We start from the raw sequence: 21828 nt of genomic DNA, 5'->3' as shown, positions 1-21828 counted from the left end.
ACCTGAAAGTCATGTAATTCCAATTTATTATTAAGCCAAGCTTAACATAATGCACAACTCAATGTTCAACAAAAATAACTCAAAGTTTATTTTTGCACAATAAATACTCTAACATTTTTGACAGAATATTTTCTTTATATTGGATCATATTTTATTCAATTCACATGTATAAGTCCAATATATACAAGTCAACCATTATTATTGTACAAAAACTAATCCATTTTAAAACTTTCGTGGCCAAAACAGTTCAGCAATCTTTACCTCATATCAGCAGTAGAATCACAAATAAAATTTCAATCTCAACAATATCAAATTGCAGTTTGTACAATAAAAAGTCCATCTCATATGCATCCTACTACTTCATGTAAAAACCCATTAAATGCTTCCACTAAATGAATTACTACATGTTGAGTGAGTGAAGATCATCTCTGTTATCACTTCATCAACAACTGACATACAACAATGATAAACCTTAAATCATTTCTACCCTTAAATTATTTCTACAGCAAAAACGGATGTTGCTCATTTTTTCAGCAAGAATAATAAAAATCTTAGCTCATTTCTACAGCAAGAATGTGAGAAACTTAAAAACCTCCAGCTGAGATCTTGAAATCATCAGAAGCACTGCTGAATATGGAGGAATTTTGAAATTTACACACCTCAAAAGTTACTCTTAGTAGAGCTCAGAAACCTTCCCATCCTCCTGCTGAAAACCCATTCTTGCGTTTGTCATCCTCCTTCTGCGTTTAATTTCATTTCTTTCTATTAAGGGCAAAATAGTATTTTTGCTCTAAAAAAAATATTGCACGTGGGCCCAAAGCCTGCAGAGCAATTTCAAAATGACTTAGACTCCAAATGTAATAAATTTTATTTGTAAAGCCCTTAATGCCATTCCTCCAAAATAATTTCTGACTTTAAAACCATTTTAAAATGAGAATGATTTTTTCAGAACTTCAAAACTCATTTTACAAATGAACAATTTTTAATATAGTATTAACATTTGGGTAATTTCATTTACCTTGCGTGTCTGTAGTATTTTGATAAAAAAGTCTCGTTTTTTCTTGACAACCTGCTCAAACTGAACTGTGTTCCCTCTGTTTCGGGCAACGGCCACAGGCATGGCAACAAGATCTGTATTCTTCACTCTCCATATCTTCCTTGTGACTTGTAAGGTTAATCTTCAATGGCCTTATATTCTCTGCACTATCCGGCCTCTCGGCCTTGTCGGGGACCGGCGCCGGCGCCTCCGCCTCCGCGACGTTTGCGTCCGTTTTCCCTACAAAAACTTTTCACTTCAGCCCGAGCAGCTACTTCTGTATCTCAGCATCCATTGCTGAATTCTTCTTTCATCGACAATGTCCATCCTTTTACTTTCTCTCCATCTTTGGTTCCTACCAGAGCTAGATCTCTTAATGCAGTTAAATCTGTTTTCCGAACCAATTTCGATGCCCCTCTGATTTCTCCTGAAGATCAATGGGGCACCTGGACCGGTCTATTCGCCGCCGTTGCTTTTGGCATCTGGTAAATTTTTCACATACCCCAATTACTCGTCTCTTTCTCGATTTTTAAATTTGTGCAGAGAATTACGGTAATGCGCTCAGAAGTTGGTTTGTTTTCTATCTTTTTAACTGAAGGTTGGAAAGGACCAAGATTGGTAGCACATTGAGTGGTTCTCTGGTAAGCATTTTAGTAGGGCTTGCAGCGAGTAATTTGGGAATTATTGCCAGTGAAGCTTCGGCATATAAGATTGTTATTGGTTTTCTGCTCCCAATAGCCGTTACGTTGTTGTTATTTAGGGCTGACTTGCGCCGCGTGATCAAGTCACCTGGGACACTTCTCTTAGCTTTCTTGCTGGGTTCAGGTAATACCTGTTGATTTTGGAGCAACGAAGCACCGATACTTAATATAAGGGTGCCCTATTTTATATGCATTTTTATTAGATATGACGTAACTGATATTATTTTGTGGTTTATATATCGTGTTCCGTCCTCTACCCATGACTGCTTACTAGTATTGCAGCATTATGTAACTCATTAGCAGCTCCTTTGTCCTTCTACAGTCTACAATATATTTTTAGACATGTAAAATTACTCATAAAATTCCATATATTTCGTATATAAGGGGAATATGTTAGAGTGGTTAGTTTGCATTGCAATCATGTATCAATAACTTGTGATGAACCTTAAACAACAAAATGGAATTTTTGGCTGAACATAAGCTAAAACAAAATCTAAACACTTCTCCATAGCATAACTTTTACTTTCAATGGGATATTTTTCTCAATTCTACTCAGTTAATGAAATTAATAGATGATAAGATATATTTGCATCTTGAATCTTATATTAGTTTATGGTTACACGTTGTTGAACATAAAATAATGTTTTGAATGGGAAGCACATGAAATAGCAATTGTAGGATTTAATTATCTTACTATGCTTTTTAGGTTAGTTGCTGACTTGCTGCCTGTTTGTTATCAATTTAAACTTGGTGGTAAATTACATAGGCATGATTATATGAGAGAGATGTAGAATTGCTTTTATACAGAACAGTGGCTCCTTAGAGCCTGTGAACTTGGTACAACTTTTCTACTTCCAATTCTACAGTGGATATTCTATTACTGAAACCATATTGTTGCTTGGCTTCAAATTAATACAGGGAAATTAGCTCACTTTGACTCAGATGCTCTGACTTGGGTGTGCCAACTGGCTTGACAACAACATTTGCCTCGTCCTCAAGGCAATCAAGTTAGAATGGAAAATGAAATTTGTGTTTACAATAAAAATGGAAATGTATTTTTTTAAAAAATTTAATTTAGAGCCAAGGAAGAAAATAAAGCAGATTTCTATTGCTATGGGGGCCTAAGAAGGGGTGTCTTATTAATGTTAAAGTTGGCTGTTGTTGCACTAAACAACATCAAAGTTTGTTGTTTCATTGTGTGTCATCAGTTTTGAAATTAAAGATGGTATGGAGGACCAAAAGCTTTAAAATAGTCTGGCTGTAAAAAGAGAGGCTGGCATCTGCTTCTATAGCCATTCCATTGCTGATGAATACCTGCAGTGTTCCCTCTCCCCTTTTTGTGAAATCTTTCTTCCTTAGCAGTTTCCAAAACTCTTATGGATGCCTATGGTTTTCTAATAGTTAACCAGATAACTACCATCATCTAGATGGATGATGAAGATGCTTTCTCCTTTTCATTTATTGGCTTGCTTATTGAGCTTGAAGCTTCTATCCTCATATTTTACAAACGACAATGGGTTTGATCTCATGGATGAGCAAGTTTTGCTTATGCATGGTGCTGTTTTGTAGCAATACTCTTCCATGAATATGTTAAATTTTTTGGTGTTGAAGTGGACCATTGTTGAGTAAATCATTGAACTGCAACTTGGTCACATCCTGGCTTCTGTTTGAATTTTAATTCTGGTTATTTATGCACTGTCATATAAGAATTATATTAGGACATGAATTATGTGAAGTTCGGGTGTGGTTCCTCGCTTTGCTTGTGGTGAATAGCCTTGTAATTATAAGGCTTTTTGGTGCTGGTATGGATATGGTAGTGTATGGTATTTTAATCCTACTATTTGGCTAAATGCTGGTTTTGAAATAGAGATAATGATGATATTTAATTGTGGTTATCTTATATAAATACTATGAGATATATTTGCAAATCCCTTATGCTATTCTAATGAAGTGGTCTCCCTCTGATCTTCATTCTCTTCTGTTAGAACGCTCAAAATAATAAGAGGAAACAGGAAGGACAATTCTATTAAGATAATATGGAACAAGAATCTTATTCTATATTTTTCTCAATAGCCACACTTAGGAGAATCTCCAAATGGTTTTAAGAACTATTTTATTGATGATGATATGTTTGCTTCTGAGTTGCTAGTCATATTTATAAAGGCAAATACAAATGAAATATTGATAACTAGATAATAAAAACTAAATCCAAATAAGATCGGAATAAATGAGATTAAATAAAATCTAAACCTAAATAAGATCTAAATAAAATCTAAATCTAGATAAAAACTAAATATCTAAATGAAATCTTCTAAGTAAATATTCAAATTTAAACAAAATAATAAAATTTAATTTAATTTATCTTCTGTCACTTCCTTCTCGAATAAATCTTTAGGGCAATCTTATCATTACCCCCTTGAAAACTCAACTTGTCCTCAAGTTGAACAGAGGGGAATTGAGCCTGCAAGTGGTTGTAGTCCTCCCAGCTTGATTCTTCCACAGGCCGACCCTGCTATTGCACCAATAGTTCAAGCGAGTTATGTCGAGTCCAACGATGGTTTAAGACTTGATCTGGTGCCACATGGAACTTAAAATCAGTAGTGGGGGGGGGTAAGGAAGTTGGGGAATTGGGTGGATCAATCCTATGAGCAAGTTGTAAGAGAGATACATGGAAAATAGGGTGAATTCGAGCACCGGAAGGAAGCTCCAATTCACAAGCTACCTTTCCAATCTGCCTAAAGATCTTGTAGGGGCTAAAGAAACGAGGGGACAACTTTTCAAATTTCCTCTTAACGAGCGATTGTTGGCGAAAGGGTTGAACCTGCAACCAAAAAACATCACCCTTAGCATACTTGACTTCCCTCCTATGCTTGTCCGCATGGGCCTTCATCTTGTCTTGAGCCTTGCGCAAATCATCTTTCAGGAGTTTGAGCATTGTATTTCTAGTTTCCAATTGATCTTCTAAATCAACTATAGAAGTTTCACCTTTCACATATGGAAGCAGGGGAGGTGGATCTCTACTGTACACCCACTGGAAAGGAGTAGAATTGGTGGATGCATGATGACCTCTATTGTATGAGTATTTAGCTCAACAAAGGAATTTTTCCCAAATCTGAGAGGGTATAGGTAATGGCTGGAGGAGACCTGCTGGTGCCAAATTTTGATACTTATTTTGCTAACAAGTGGTACAATGCATCACATAAGCCTTCACATTTGCTTTCATTGTAGGCCAATAAAGGTTTTCTAAGAGTTGCTTAAATGTTTTAAGAAAACTACCATGTCCCCCAATAGTCGAAGAGTGAGCTTCTGCTAGTAATTGAGGTTGCAATTGTGATGTATAAGGGATGACTACTCAATTATCATAGAAGAGCTTTTGGTCAACCAAATGGAATCTCAGCCAAGATGACGAGTCCCTTTGCAAATCCAACATTATTTCATTGGTGAAAAGATCTAGAGCCAATTTAGAGGAGAGATCCTGCAACTAAGAGGCGAAAGGTACTGCGATTTGAAAAAAATCTGCATGTTGGGGTCGTCTTGACAAGGAGTCAGCTCCCTTATTATCCACACTTGCTTTGTGGATGATAGTGAAATTAAATGGTAAGAGCTTGATGATCAGCCTTTGTTGGGTATTAGTCGTAATGCATTGTTGTAGTAAATATTGAAGGCTCGCATGATTTGTTCTTACGAAGAAATGCCTCCTAGGAGGTAATGGTGCCATTTTTGTATTGCAAGAACTAATAATGCTAAGAGTTCACGATCATAAGTAGATTTGTAATGGTTAGAGACAGAAAATCCTTTACTAAAGTAAGCAATGGGGTGGTTATTTTGCATTAGAATAGCTCCAGTCCCTTTGGTTCATGCATCACATTCAATCGTGAATTCCTCCTCAAAATTAGGCAGTTGCAAGACGGGTGCCATCATTAATGCAAGCTTGAGGCAATTAAAGGCCTTTAGAGCTTGTTCAGAGCATAGGAAGGCATCTTTCTTAGTCAATTCAGTAAGTTAGCATGCAATGATGAAGAAATTTTTGACAAAACGCCAATAATACCCCGTAAGCCCCAAAAACCACGCAGCTCCTTCATATTTTTAGGAATAGGCCATTCATGTACAGCCTACACCTTTTCTGCCTCAACTTCAACTTCTTGGGCAGAAATTGTGTCCTGAAAAAGGAACTCATGTCTTCCCAATAAAACATTTTTTAAGTTCACACGAAATACATTGTCCTGCAAGGCCCATAAAACTATGCGCAAGTGATCTTGGTGCTGATGGAAAGAGGAACTGTACGCCAATATGTCATCAAAAAATACCAATACAAATTTCCACAAAAAAGGACACAATAAATCATTCATAGCAGCTTGAAAAATGGCCGGGGCATTAGTTAAGCCGAAGGGCATAAATGTGAATTCACAGTGCTCGGAATGAGTATGAAACACTGTTTTGTAAATATCCTCAGGTAACATCCGAATTTGGTGGTATCCAGAACGAAGATCAAGTTTGAAAAAATAAACTGCCCTATGTAATTTGTCTAATAACTCATCAATGTTGTGGATGGGATACTTATCTAGAATTGTAAGACTGTTCAACTTTCCTTAATCCACACAGAAACGCCATAAACCATCTTTCTTTATGACCAATAAGATTGGGCTTGCAAATGGGCTGGAGCTAGGTTGGATGAACCCCTTTTTCAACAATTCTTCAACTTGATTCTCAATCTCTGCCTTTTGATAATACAGGTACTTGTATGGTCTCAAATTAGGAGGACTGGCCCTTGGTAACAAGGGAATGGCATGTGAATGGTTTCTAAATAGGGACAAATTGGTGGGTTTTTCAAAAACTAACGGGAATTCTTTAAATAGTGGCTCTGGTTGAAATAGTGGAACTGGTTAGAGTCAGCAGAAGCTTCTATTTGTTGTAATGAATTAAACTTAGCACTTCTAGTGTTATTAGGAATAGGAACTCCATGGAGTTTATACTTCTTGCTATTGAACCAAAAAATCATAAAGAATTGATTCCAATTGGCTTGTACCGTATTGAGAGATGCTAGCCACTTAATATTGAGAACTAGATCAGCCCCTCCAAGAGTAAAGGGGTAGAAGTCTTTTTTAATGGTGAGCCCAGTGAGATGAATTTCTATATTTTTGCATATTTGGTTGCAACGCACAATACTACTATCACCAATTTGAACCTCAAAGGAAGAAATAGATTGTGTAGGTATTAAGAGATCTTGCACCAGTGCATCTGAGATAAAATTATGCATAGAGTCGCTATCCACTAATAACAGTATCTCACGTGTGTCTAATATACCCCTCAGTTTCATTGTGGAGCCCGTGTTGCCACCTAAGATTGCATTCAGAGATGTTTCTACATTTTTTGGTTCTGTTTCTTTGAGGCCTGTGTCTTCAAGAGGAGGAATGAGTTCCTTGCCTTCATCAGTGATCTCCAGTAGTGAAAATGAGCTGCTGTAGCGATGACCTAGCCAAAATGTCTCCCCACAGTGAAAACAGAGCCCCTCATCTCTCTTGCATTGTTGCTTGGTAATCACAAAGGGGACTTTAGATGCTGTCGAGCTTGCTATTTTGGCTGAGGAAGACGAAGACGGGATTTTGGAGGCTTCGAGTGGTGCGCTCGAGTACAGTTTGGCTATGAACGAATCAGAGGGTCTCTTCTGGTCACGTGCGACTGAGGATGCAGAGTAAGGAAACCTGTTTTGGGTCTGAGATTGATTGGGTCTGGGCTTACTCACATGCATCTTGGTTTTGAATTCTAGGGCAAGACTTACTGCTTTGTAGATAGATTGTGGCTTATGGATGCGTACATCTGATCGCAGATCTTCTCGCAAGTCATTGAGGAAGACGCCTAGTAAATAGTGTTTTGGCCAATTTTTCACTCAGGTAGAATGTTTGGCAAACTTAGTGTGATACTCTTGTACAGATCCCTCTTGCTTGATGCTACACAGAAATTCATTGGGATTTTGGTATTCAGGAGGTCCAAAATTTTCTTGGAAAGTTGTCACAAGTTCATCCCAGTAATGAAGAGTCCGCTCATGGTTGATCCAAGTGAACAAATCGAGTGTGTCTCCTTCCAGATTCATCGATGCCACATCTACCTTATCTTCTTCAGTTGTGTCATAATACTTAAAATACTTTTCGGTCTTTAAGAACCATCCTCATGGGTCACCTCCATTGAATTTTGGAAATTCAATTTTGGTGTGATGAGGCTTGTTACGTCTTCAGTATTGTTGCTCATCTTCACTTTCTTCTTGATAATATCGCCTGTGATGGGTCCCTTGCCATCTTGCTTTTGGTGAATGTAGATACTTTAAGGGCATTTGCCTTTTCTTTTAGCAAATCCAGAGTCTTGAGTTTTAACACGATGGTAGCTAAACAATTTGATACGAGTGGATTTTGATTTTCTGGGGAGTTATTGGATGATCATCGGAAGTATTGGTTTCTTGATTGGTACGTGTGGTAACTATGGCACTGATGCCAAATTGTTAGAACGCTCAAAATAATAAAAGGAAACAGAAAGATCAATTCTATTAAAATAATATGGAACAAGAATCTCGTTTTATATTTTTTTCAATAGTCACGTTTAGGAGAATCTTCAAAGGGTTTTAAGAATTATTTTATTGATAATGATATGTTAGCTTCTGAGTTGCTAGTCATATTTATAAAGGTAAATACAAATGAAATTTAAATAATTAGATAATAAAAACTAAATCTAAATAAGATCGGAATAAATGCGATTAAATAAAATCTAAACCTACATAAGATCTAAATAAAATCTAAATCTATATAAAAACTAAATATCTAAATGAAATCTCCTAAATAAATATTCAAATTTAAACAAAATAATAAAATAAAATTAAATTTATCTTCTGTTGCTTTCTTCTCGAATAAATCTTTAAGGGAATCTTATCATCTTCTCTCTCAATCTCTTTGAACTCTCTCCCTTTTCTCTTTTCTCTGTTCTTCTCTTCTGTTTCTTCCCATCTCTCTATTTCTCTCTCATTCAAAACTGTTCTCTGACAACATTTTAAAATTGTTAGATCTTGTAAACAGCACCTTGGGTATCAATTCTTACACAACAAAGGGTTCAATAGGAAAGTTTTTGGAAATTAGAGTGCTTGAGAGTTTAAATGCTAGAATTTGGATATCAAATTCAATATTAGGCCTTGTGAAGACTAAGATGCTTAGTTCCTAGGGTGCTTGGTCCCTAAGGATACCTTGCGTATCAATTCTTGTACAACAAAATTTTTATATCAAGTAACCTATAATGGATTAGATTGATGAAAGCTTTATGAAGACTAAGATGCTTAGTCCTATATTAGGAAGTATAATTTATAGGTTACTTGAGTGCATTATTTCTCCCACCTCACTAATTAGGTTACTTCAGCTGCTTTAGGATTGATGAAAGCCTTATCAAGACAAATATGGCATTTGATGCTCAGTCCTATATTAGGTAGTATGAGTTACTTTATTGGTTACTTGAGTGCATTGGTTCTCCCACCTCACCAATTAGTTTTAAGGGGAGGGCCTTCACCATTGTTGGGTGTTGATGGAACTGAGCAACATTTTGATATGTAAATAGGATGATTATGGGATAATTAAAATTAATTAGGCTACCATTAGTCAGTTAGTTCTATTAAGTCCTATGTGAGCCTATATAAGGGATATTTGTGTACTTGACTCTCTTATGTGAGATAATATTCAGGAGACTCTCTCCTTTGGCCTCGATTTCTCTCTTCTTTCTCCTATTCTTCTCTATTCTCTTTTGTTCTACACAACAATGGTATCAAAGTCATCGGTGCTTGGCTTGTTTGCCAGAAACTAGATTGCAAAGACAACAACAACCATGGCAAACAATAGTGACGATCGACTTCGTGCCTTGGAAGATGCCTTTTCCAAGTTGGCTAATCTTCCTAGTGATGTACAAGCCCTCACCAATCAAGTTGCCCAGATTGTACGTGATTGCAATGACTCTCTTGATGAGGGCTGTGCAAGCAACAATCATCATAGAGGGCGTCCACGACCAAAACCAATGAGTATCAACCTCATACATGTTTTACGAAGATGAAGCTTCCTAGATTTCCAACAAATGATATCTTGGGATGGATCTTGAAGTGTGAATTTTATTTCCAAATTGACAACACATCTGAGGATTGGAAGGTTCTCATGGCTAGTTTGCATCTCGATGAAAAAGCTTGGCAGGGGCATCAAGCCCTCACTTCTTCATATGAAGGTGGTAGCTGGACTTGGCAAGAACACGTGGAAGAATTGTAGTATAGGTTCGGACCCACCCATGAAGCTCCGATGGAAGATCTCATGAAGCTTTGTCAAACTAGATCATTGGAAGAATTTGATGATGAGTTCGATGCAATTGCTTGCAAGATTAGACTTGCAGAAGATTACCTTGCGCAGACTTACACAGTAGGCCTTGATGAAGATTTTGTAGCACAAGTTTGAATGCTTAAGCCAAAGTCATTACACGAGGCAAGAACTATCACCTGGGCGCACAGAGTGAATTGTCAAAAGGCACAGTTGAAGATGCGTGGCGTTGACTCCATACTACAATCTCTCTAGTAGACTTGAAACGCAGACTTGCAGACTCATGGGAGCATGTTTGATACTCATCCAAGTGAATAGAGGATCAAGTAGGTGGAAGAGTGCGAAACCTCCATCTAGCAACACTGGGTCTTGTTTTAATAAGGGTAAAATGGGCCAATTCTCTAATTCTCTTTCTTTTGTACCTAAGACAGCTTCTTTCACGTTTGTTTCTTCTCATGTAGGTATTGGGTCTTTAAGAAATAACTCCAACAATTCATGAAGGTTAACCTCAGATGAAGTAAAGGAGTTAAGAGCGAAGAATTTATGTTTCTATTGCCAGCAACCCTTTTCTAAGGACCACATATGTCCTCAAACACAAAAGATGCAGGTGCAACTCATTGAATTGGAATATGAGGGACTTGAAGAAGCTGAACAAGACTCGGGTTAAGAGTTTGAAGTTCTAGAAAAATTTGAATATATACCAGAAAATTCAGAATGTCTGCAAATTTCACTACATGCAATTCAAGGGAGCATGGGACCCTCAGCCGTGAGAATTCAATGTTTTGTTAGAAGGCAATAGATCCAAATACTCATTGATAATAGGGCTTCTCATGCTTACATTGATTTTGCCCTGGCTAAGAAGTTGGGTTGGAAGGCCAATTCTCAACCTGTGGTAGAAGTCGAAGTGGCAGGGGGTGGAAAATTAAAGGTTTATGGTGTTTTGAAGGGAGTAAAGTAGAGAATGCAGGGTGAGGAATTTGAGGGAGATTTCTAGACAATGGAAGTCAACACATATAACATGGTTTTAGGGTTATCTTGGCTTAAAACCATCCATCAGGCTCATCGGGATTATGATAAATTGTCCATGACTTTTTGGTATAATGGAAAAATGTGTAAATTGTAGCCTCAGGAATCAACAAGTTGTAAAATTGATTTTAAGAAGATCCAAAATGACTTAGAAGCTGGAGGGTAGGTGTCTATGCTACAATTATTGGAAAATTGTGAGGAAGGGCTACATTACTTTCGATTACAGGGGGAGGATGGTTTTGCAAAAGCTATTCAAGGGCTATTGATTGAGTTTGTAGATGTATATAAGGAACCTAAATCTCTTCCTTCCTTGAGAGAGGGGTCACAAGCATCCTATTATTTTACAAGAAGGTTGTGATCCAGTCAATTTAAGGCCTTACAGGTACCCAGCAGCTCAAAAGAATGCTATTGAAGATGTGGTGAAGGAGCTGCTGCAATCACAAGTCATTCAAGAAAGTAGTTTGCCATTTGTTTCACCAATTGTGTTGCTGAAAAGGAAAGATGGGTCATGGCGCATATACATCGATTATAGTGAACTTAACAAGAGGATGGTTAAGAATAAATACCCTATTCCTCTTGTAGAAGAGCTTTTGGATGAATTAAAGGATGCTAAATGGTTTACTAAGCTGGATCTATGGGCTGGTTACCATCAGATCTAAATGGAGCCCACACACATCTATAAAACAGCTTTTCGCACTCATTCGGGCCACTATGAGTGGTTGGTGATGTCTTTTAGGCTCATTAATGCACCTACAACTTTTTAGGGTGCCATGAATATTATTTTCAGGGAGTATTTAAGGAAATGTCTTAGTTTTCTTTGATGATATTCTAATTTATAGCCTTGCTTAGAATCTCGAACACAACCATGGCGTTTGGTTCTGGAAATTCGAAGAATTTTTATTTTTTTTATTTTTATTTTTGTGAAGGAAAGCAAGTGTACCTTTGCTACAACATAAGTAGAATGCTTGAGACACATAATCAGTGGAGAAGTCATTTCAACTGACCCAAAGAAGATCAAGGCAGTCAAGGACTGAGCCAACTACAGTAAAGCAACTAAGGTCATTCCTGGGACTTGCAAGCTAGTATAGGAGGTTTATTAAGGGTTATTGATAGAAAATATGGCAAATATTACTTTAGGAGGAAATAATTTATTATTTCTTATTGCCTTTCATTAGTTTATTGGTTTTGTTGTTTTTCATTTAACTTTTGTAAGTTTCCTTATTGTGAAGGAAACCAAGCAGCAAGTGGATTCTTATTTTATTAACTTTTGTAAGTTTCCTTCTTGTGAAGGAAACTAGGCAGCAAGTGGATGTTTCCTTGTTAGGAAGGAAACCTCATATGCTTATAAATAGCATGACTTGTATTGAGGAAGGGGATGAATGTTGGAAGCATTATGATTTTCTGAAAGCTCCCTCTCTCTCTTCAGTTCTGCATCTCTCTTCTGTTCTTCCTCTCATATTTCAGTCACTTTTCTCTCTTTTCACCTTCTCTGTTTTCACTTCCCCTCCACCTCCCACTCTCTGTTTTTGTTTCTTCTCCCTTATCCTATTCTGTTCAAATCAGTGTGAGCGTGAGTGTTTGTGTTTTACATCAGTTATGGTTCATTAACTAGGCCCCTAACTTAACTACTCAAGAAGAACAACTTCCATTGGTCAGAGTTGGCTGCTGTTACATTCAAAAAGTTGAAAGAAATGTTGGTGGCAGGCCCTGTTCTTGCTCTTCCTGATTTCTCTCAAGTGTTCGTGGTTGAAACTGATGCTTGTAACTCTGGCATTGGTGCCTTCCTGATGCAACGAGGTCAACCTATTGCCTTTTTCAGCAAGATTTTGGCTCCTTGACACCTGAATTTCTCAATCTATGAGGAGTTACTTAGGGTAGTGCAAGATGTGGAGCATTGGCATCAATATCTTGAAGGGAGACACTTCATTACTAAAACTGAGCAGCAAAGTCTCAAATATTTGCTAGATCAGAAGTTAAAGACAGCATTTCAAATGTATTGGGTGACTAAGCTTATGGGGCATGATTATGAAATACATTACAAAAAGGGCAATGACAATAATGCAGCTGATGCTCTTTCAAGGATGCCTAAAAATGAGATATTTCAAGTGTCTCTTTTCAGATTTCCTTTGTCTGGAAATTCAAAAGAGTTGGGATGATTATGTGGATTTAAGAGCTTTAAAAGCTCATGTGCAACAGCATGGAGGTGCAGAAGGTAAATATTCTTGGGATAGTCAGTATTTGAGGAAGAATGGCAGATTAGTGGTGGGAAATATTCCTAATGTAAGGATGAAAATATTGGAATGGCTTCATGCTAGCCCACAGGGGTGACTTTCAGCTGTGAAAGCTACCTATCAAAGATTTAGAAAAAGTTGTTTTGGTGGCAGAAATTATTTGAAGATGTCAAGGAATTTGTGAAGCATCGTAATACATGTGCAAGGTGTAAGTCTAAATCAATGGCTTATCTAGGTCTGCTATCTATTCCAAGTAGAGTTTGGGAGAGTGTGACTATGGATTTTATAAAAGGATTGCCCAAGTCAAGTGGGAAGGATACTATTTGGGTGATTATTGATTGTTTTAGTAAATATGCACACTTTTTGCCTTTGTCTCATCCTTTTGCAGCATCTATCTTGGCTCAACATTTTTTGGATCATGTGTACAAGTTACATGGAGCTCCAGTCGAGATTATTAGTGATAGAGACCCCCTCTTTTAGTAATTTTTGGAAGGAATTTTTAAAGGTTTTGGGGGTTGAATAGAAGCTTACTTCCTCTTATCACCCACAAACGGATGGGCAATCAGAAGTTCGCAATTGCTGTTTGGAAAATTATTTGAGGTGTGTGTGTTGGGAAAAACCTAAGGAGTGGGATAAATGGCTTTCTTTGATAGAGTGGTGGTATGGCACATCCTATTACACTTCTACAAAAACTACTCCTTATGAATTTCTGTATGGACAGGGTCCTCCTACACATATTCCTTGTTTTCCTAGAGATGTGGCTGTAGAAGCTATTGACAAAACTTTTTCAGCAAGGGAAGAGGCTTTAGCAATTGCAAGATACCACCTCAATTGGGCTATGAATAGAATGAAGCAAAAACCTGATTTGCATAGAAGTGATAGAGAGTTTGAGGTGGGACAGTGGGTGTTTCTCAAACTACAACCTTATCGTCAAAATTTTCCAGCATCATGGAGCTCTCAGAAATTAGCTCTAAGGTATTTTGGGCCTTATAGAATCTGTAAAAAGATAGCTCCAGTGGCTTATAAGTTGGAAGTACCTCCCAAATTAAGGGTTCACTCCACTTTTCATGTCTCTTTGCTAAATTACGTCCTAATCCTTCTGTAAAGCTGCGGTATCCCCCTCTTGATTGGCTAGAGCCTCCTTCAGATCTGGTTTCGGCAAAAATATTGAATGAGCGAAGGGGTAGGAAAAAAGGTAGGATCATTACTGAAGTACTTGTGCAGTGGAAGGGTCTTTTGGATGAAGAAGCAAGCTGGATTTCCTTGTTTCAGTTGCAAAAGCAACACCCTACTTTTGTCATTCCTAGCCCTTGAGGTCAAGGGTTCTTGAGGGGGGGATTGATATGTAAATAGGATAATTAGAATTAATTAGGCTACCGTTAGTCATTTAGTTCTATTTAGTCGTATGTGAGCCTATATAAGGGATATCTGTGTACTTGACTCTCTTATGTTGAATAATATTCACAGTACTATTTAGGAAACTCTCTCCTTTGGCCTCAAATTCTTCTCTATTCTCCTTTGTTCTACACAACATATTTACCATTTGAACCACCCTATATTAGTTAGTTACAGCTTCTCCGGTAGGGAATGAAAGAGGAAAAATGGATAATATATACAGTGAAGGTAGCCTAATGCAAAAGAAAATATAGCTGAAATAGAAATTCTTCCCTAATGTTTGAGAGGTCAGGTGCTCTCCTAGCACACTAATGTCTGAATTTCTTGCCTCACCTAGGCATATGACCCAAGATAACCATCTCCTTGCTGTCTCTTGTAGGATTATCTAGCCTTAGACCTATTGTGGTTCCTTTCTCTGAGTCTTCATTATTATCATGAGCCTCATGGACCTCTTAACAAGAAATGGGGCCATGTATACAAGAGGAAGACTAAGAGAGGCGGCCTACAAGAAGGGAACCAAGATTATGTAGCCCAAGATAGTAAAGGGTAGGATGGGAATAATGCTGGGATTTCTGTACAGGGTTGTTAGAAAGTGGTGGTGCGTTAAGCACCTGTAGGAGATGTAGTGAGTAGGAAGAATTTTCTTTAGGTGAGGAGATGTCCCAGTCTCTCGAAAACCAGGCTCGAGGGTTATTATTTTCTGGGTGTTTTTTAATGTGTGGAGCTCTCATCTAGAGCATTTTAGGCGTAATTTTCTACATTTTCCACTTATAGAGGATTACCATTCAAAGTTCTCCTTTATTTCACTTTTTCATCAATATGATCTATCATTTTGGTATTAGAGCAAGCTATTTTGGGTAATGGTAGGAACAAGAATGGAAAACAAAGTAGAATAGTTGGACAAGGTGATGGATGAGGTACAAGGGAAACAGGATAAGACGAACGTAAGGATAACTGGGGTGAAAACAGCAATGGAACACATTTTAGAGGAACTCAACAAGATTGGAACTGTAGTTAAGGCTTCCAACACAAACAGGAATTAGGGAAGGGATGAGCAAGGAGAGAGACCCCAGAATGAAATCTAGCCTGGAACTAAGTGCCACAAGGAAGGTAATTGTGAGGAACATGTTGAGGTTGGAAAAGAGGACACAAAGCAGAATGATCCTAATCAATATAGAGGTTTGGAGTTACCCTTGTGCAATGGTGAGGACCCATTAGTTGAATGATATTTTGCAGTCAATGGGATTAATGAAAAGGAGAAGCTTGATGCAGCAGTGGTTAGTTTAGAAGGGAAGGCTCTTACCTTGTTTTAGTGGCTTGATATGTGAACTCTGGTGAAATCTTTAAAGCAGTTCAAGATAGAGGTTATTGACCATTTGCACTATCGACAAGCGGGAGATGAGTATGAACAACTATTAGCCTTGAAGCAAGAAGATTTCGTGGTTGAGTTTAGAGAGGAGTTTGAATAGGTCTGGGCACCTTTAGGGGTTATGCCTAATGAGATACTCATGGGGGCATATGTGAATGTGTTGAAAGAAGAGATTCACTGTGACATTAAATTGATACACCTCATAAATATGAAAAACTTGATGGCCAAGTGGAAGACTGTGATCAAGTCAAGGAGAGGATGGAAGAGAAGAAGAAAAATGCGATGAGAACAGCAGTAGGGGTCACTGGAGTGACCTTAAATCTATGATGCCCAAGTATAGTCCCATAGAGATAGTGAAAAACTCAAGTTTGACTTTGATGGCAAAGTCAACAGCAAGTAAAGGAAGGGAGGAAGCTAAAATGGCACCATCTATGGTGTTGACATCCAATAGTTTCACCCTGAGTAGTAAAGAGAGCAGTAGCATGAGGATACGACTTTCAAAAGAGATCAATTGAAGGCATGAGTTGGGCATGTTTCAAATGTGAAGAAAAATTAGGCTCAACTGCAAGTGTAAAACAAACATTTACAGATTATTTTAGAAGAGGGAGATGGACTTGAAGATTGTCGGCCTAAGGAGGGCCAAGATGTAGAGATCCACATGGGAGAAAAAGAAATGGCTTCCCTAGAACTTTTGATGACTATGGCTGTTGGAATCACTAGGAAGAGGACCCTTATGTTAGTCAAGGAGATGCATGGAAGGGAGGTTGTCGTTCTAATTGATGGTAGAGCCACCCATAATTTCGTGGCCACAGCATTGGTGAATCAACTCAGAATCCCAACTAGGTGTGAGGGAAGTATTTAGTCACAGTTGGGGATGGGTACTGGATTTTCTCGGATCTCAAGTGTCTTGAGATTTGACTAAATGTGCAAGGGCTGGAAGTACAACAAGCATTCTACCCCTTTAATTTGGGGAATGTTGACCTTGTGCTTGGGGTCGAGTGGCTTGCATTGTTTAGGGAGACTTGGATGAATTGGCAGCAACTGTCGAGATCCCCTTGTCTTACTCAAGTGGAAAGAGTCTTCTAGGGTCCATGATTTATGCCAACAAATCAAGGACGGGAACCTAATTCTAGATGAACTCAGCCCAATTAGAATGAGCACAGTCCCAGATGAAGGATCAAGCAGATAAACACAGGCGAGAACTCCAATTTGATGTGGGTGAATCTGTATATTTAAAGTTGAAACCATTTAGGTTCAAGTCACTTGCCAAGAAGCCAAACGAGAAGCTAGCTCCCTGGTATTATAGCCCCTATTGCGTTCTGGAAAAAATGGGTACAGCGGCATATCATATTGAGCTACCCCCTACTGCAAGGATACATAATGTATTCCATGTCTCTCAGCTAAAAAGGGCCTGAAAGCTTCTTCTACAGCTCAACCTTTACCTAACAGTCTTTTTCAAGAAGTAGAGCTACCGCTGGAACCTGAATCTTTTTGGAAGAGCATCAGGATGCTAAAGGAAAGGTCCAGCTCTTGATGCATTGGCGTGATTAAGCTGACTGTGAAGACACATGGGAAGACTTAGAGGTCATACGAGAGCAATTTCCCCATTTTCACCTTGGTAACAAGGTGTCGCTTGAAGAAGGGGTAAATGATGTGCCTTTCAACAAGAAATGGGGCCACATATACGAGAGGAAGACCAAGAGAGGCAGCCCACATGAAGGGAACCGAGATTCTGCAGCCCAAGACAGTAAAGGGTAGGATGGGAATAATGCTGGGATTATTGTATTGGGCTGTCAGGTGGTGGTGGTGCTTTAAGAGTGCTGTAGGAGATGTAGTGAGTGGGGAGAATTTTCTGTGGGTGAGGAGAGGTCTTGGTCTCTCGAAAGCCAGGCTTGAGGGTTGTTATTTTCTGAGTGTTCTTATTTAATGGAGCTCCCATCTGGAGCATTTTAGGTGTAATTCTCTACATTTTATGCTCATAATAGAGGATTACCATTCACATTTCTCCTTTATTTCACTGTTTCATCAATAGGTTCTATCGGAGCCTTAGTTGTAATTTTGGGCTGTCTTCTTTTATAAACATGGCCTGATTGGGTATTGGTCTATCAGGTGCCCATTAGTATATGATTATATGATAGAGCTCATGATTTCACTAAAACCACTAGAGTTTCCTTCAGTTTCCCTTGCTTTCTATGCTTTCTGATTCACCAAAAGCTTTATCTGTTTTTTCTTGGTCATGGGACCAATTAAAAACAAAATTATTTCCCAGGGAAAATTAGTCTTACAGTTATAACCATCATTATGACGAGCAACTTGTCACAGCTATATATACTTGTTTGGTTCTTGTGTTGTTTCAGATTTCGTTGACCTTCTCACCCATAATATTGGCAGTTGCAACAACAGTTGGAACGGCAATAGCATATGTGCTGGTTCCAATGCGATCACTTGGTCAAGATAGTTGGAAGATAGCAGCTGCACTCATGGGCAGACATATTGGGGGAGGTCATTCTCATTTCTTTACCTAGATCTTATTAATAGTGGTTTCTAATCTTCGACGCAGACATGGTTTTCTGAAGTTTAACTGGTGATGAATAATTTCCCTTGTTTAGCTGCCAACTATGTTGCCATATCTGAGGCGCTTGAAATTTCTCCTTCAGTTTTAACTGCTGGGTTAGCTGCAGATAATGTTATCTGTGCAGTATATTTTTCAACATTGTTTGCACTAGCCTCTAAAGTGCCTCCAGAGGCTTCATCATCAGGAAACGGTAACTTTTCTTCCTTCCTGGTTATAAGGAACAAATCTTTGTTTGAGCATTCCAACACAGGCAAAGACTTGTAAGCATATCAGGCACACTAAACTTTCAAGCGAAACTGATCTTTCACATGCTTGATTGGTTTTTGTTTTACTTATCTCTCATAGATTGGGTCTATGTTAGGATTTCTACAATAATATTAATATTAATATCATATATAATTTGGGAAAGGCATGATATATTCCCTGATGGACCCATAGCTTTTGGGTCTAAGTTGTTAATGGACTATCGCAGGAGGGTAGAAATGAAAGAGAGTTCAAAGGCCTGGTCGAAGGGAAGGAAAAAGGTATTAGGTACTGTGAGTGTCATTTGGGCCATGAGTGTGGTGAGTTGGATGAGGGATTGTGTTAGTGGGATTGGAGAGCTTTATTAAAGGGGTTTGGAGGATCGTGAGGAGGCTGGCGGAAAGTGAGTATTGTGAGGGAGGGTGCTTGGTCTCTCTAATACTAGGTTGGGGGTGGAGGAAGTTCATCTTTCTTCATTTTCCTTTATGCTTTGAGAGTGTAATCTGTTCATAGGCTTCATTAGAGTTGCGTATATTTGTCACTTTCAGTAGCTTATTGCTAATATGTGTCTGTTTTATAGCTTGCAAGGGAGTTGTAATAGACTTCTATTACTATTATATTGAGCCAAATATTTACAACAACAACAACAACAACAAGCCTTTATCCCACTAGGTGGGGTCGGCTACATGGATTGCAAGACGCCATTGTGCTCTATCATTTATCAAGCTTTTAGAAATATTATTAATTAAGAGATCACGTTCAATAACTTCCAAGAGTGTTCTCTTAGGCCTTTCTCTACCTCTCTTAATCGGACTCAAAGTTATATGTTCCACTCTTCTCACTGGTGCCTCCCTTAGTCTTCTTTGTACATGCCCAAACCATCTCAACCGATTTTCTACCATTTTTTCCTCAATAGGTGCCACCCTCACTTTTCCGCGTATGTGTTCATTTCGAATTTTATTTTTACGTATATGTCCGCACATCCATCGTAACATTCTCATCTCTGCTACTCCAACTTTATGCTCTTGCTGTCCCGTTAGAGCCCAGCATTCACTACTATTGAGCCAAATATTTAGTAGAAGAATATTTCAATTTCATTTGGGTCTGGTCTCCATCATTCTCTTAAATTTTGGATTCATTGTCTTTCAATGCTTATGGTACTAGATATGGCCGTTTGAATTGCATGACAAGTATATCAGTGACAGTGACACCTAACTGGCGGAGTTTGGGAGATGGTGCAACGAATTCAGAATCTAAGTCTGGGAACAAACTTCCGGTGCTGCAAATGGCAACTGCCCTTCCTGTGGCCTTTGCCATCTGCAAGACTGCTGCCTTTCTTATTCGTTATTTTGGAATCCCAGGGGGTAGTCTGCCAGCTATAACAGCTATTGTTGTAATACTCGCAATTGCATTTCCAAAGCCATTTGCTTTTCTTGCACCGTCTGGTGAGGCTATGGCTGTCATTCTCATGCAGGTGAGCTTGTATCTAATGGTACTGCTGATTGCATAGCGTGTCATAGACCAGGTCTTTCAATGTTACTTGAAAGAGGTCACAAGCTAAATTTTTATGCTCAACAAAATAAAATAAAAAAATATAAATGTAAATAAAATCCAATTAACTCAAACGCTATAATTTTTCTAAAAATTACGAAAGGTGAGGTTTTTGGGTGCAGGTGGCTATTATTATTCTTTGGTTTAAATACATTTTTGCTATCTCTGGTTTTGATTGGAGCCTTTATTTTCTTCGACATTTAGAAATATGTAATTTGATCTTTTATCACAAGTTTAGTTTTGTTGGCAACATAAATGTCATGTTTTAGTTAACTTGCTTGTGTAGTTGAAATTTAGGCCTTGGGGATTTGCTAGGTGATAAGTAATCTAGTAATATCATACTTTAGTCACGTGGTCCGTGCGTCTGGACCAGTTTTTCTTATGTTTGAGGGAAATTTAGGGTGGTGTCATTTGATTCTTCGTCATCTAGTTAGGCCATATAACTCAAACTACACCATGAATTAAAGCTTCACATGTTTATCCATTATTTCCTTTTTATCCTATTTATTTCTTAATGTTTATAACAAACGAGGTACTGGGCCTATAGAATAGTAGTGAAAAGGGGCAAGGTTGCAACTTCAAGTTTTCTCAATCTCCAGAAAAGAACTGAGATGGAATGGCTCAGTTGCATTATTGTTGAATGTGGAAGGAGAGCAAATCAATTAAATTAAGAAGGATCAAGTTGAATCTTCTCCAGTATTTGGCGGACCAAAAAGGATATTTGAGCCTTTATTCTATTATAATGTGGAAGTAGAATTTTCACCTTGTATCTCTGTTCTCTTTTTTGGATACGTATAAATGATAGTAAGAGTAGGTTATTCCAATACTAATATCAAGACTTCCGGTTGCAAACATTTCTTTCTGGTAACTATGAGTAATTGACACAATGAAGGTTGGATAAAAAATAGGGAGAATGACAATAAATCCTAAAAATTGGAATTTATGACAGTAAGTCCCTGACAAAATTTTGTAAAGAATAAATTGTAAATATTAATTCAAATAGTTACAAATATAAATCCTAACTGCAAAGTGACGTTTGTATTTAAAATTTAAATGTTTTTATTTATAATTAGAACTTTTAAATTTATGACTATCGAAATGTTTATAATTGATTTTTCAGAAAATTTTATTGGATATTTAACGTTCATAAATTCAAAGATTCAGGACTTTAATATCATTCTCTCTTAAAAAAAAAATGCGTTTATGGGCCTCATTGTCATAAATTTTGCATACTCAAAACTACCACTACTCTTCAGACACACATGTTTTCCTCCCTCTTGTTCTCTGTGGAATGTATTGTATTTCATTATTTATGAAATATCTAACAGGATCTTTACTTAATTGACTGTATGACTTTTGGCATGCCTGTGAGAA

The 21828-nt window shown here is 37.9% G+C and overlaps 1 protein-coding gene across 13 annotated transcripts in view; it reads left to right on the top strand.

The window, feature by feature from the left end:
• Positions 1–1083: 1083 nt before the first annotated feature.
• LOC129293557 (uncharacterized) overlaps positions 1084–21828 on the top strand; it is a 29629-nt gene continuing 8884 nt past the window's right edge. For 2 of the 13 annotated variants that reach the window (XR_008589180.1, XR_008589182.1), the window contains exons 1-3: positions 1084–1521; positions 1635–1677; positions 1797–1861. Coding sequence is in view for 8 of the 13 variants with exons in the window: in XM_054931607.1 (XP_054787582.1) it covers positions 1184–1521; positions 1635–1861; positions 18443–18543 (666 nt within the window). In the remaining 5 variants the exon portion in view is untranslated. Of the gene's footprint in view, positions 1522–1634; positions 2143–2655; positions 3588–18442; positions 21823–21828 lie in introns of those variants that run through there. The other 11 variants (XR_008589173.1, XR_008589172.1, XR_008589179.1 and 8 more) reach the window with 10 other exon arrangements.

This window comes from Prosopis cineraria, unplaced genomic scaffold, assembly GCF_029017545.1.
Source record: "Prosopis cineraria cultivar Desert tree isolate PC_DT_omini unplaced genomic scaffold, ASM2901754v1 PC1, whole genome shotgun sequence".
NCBI classification, from domain to species: Eukaryota; Viridiplantae; Streptophyta; class Magnoliopsida; order Fabales; family Fabaceae; genus Prosopis; species Prosopis cineraria.
Note: the sequence above shows the minus strand (reverse complement) of the source record. Positions and strands in the feature narration are given on the sequence as shown.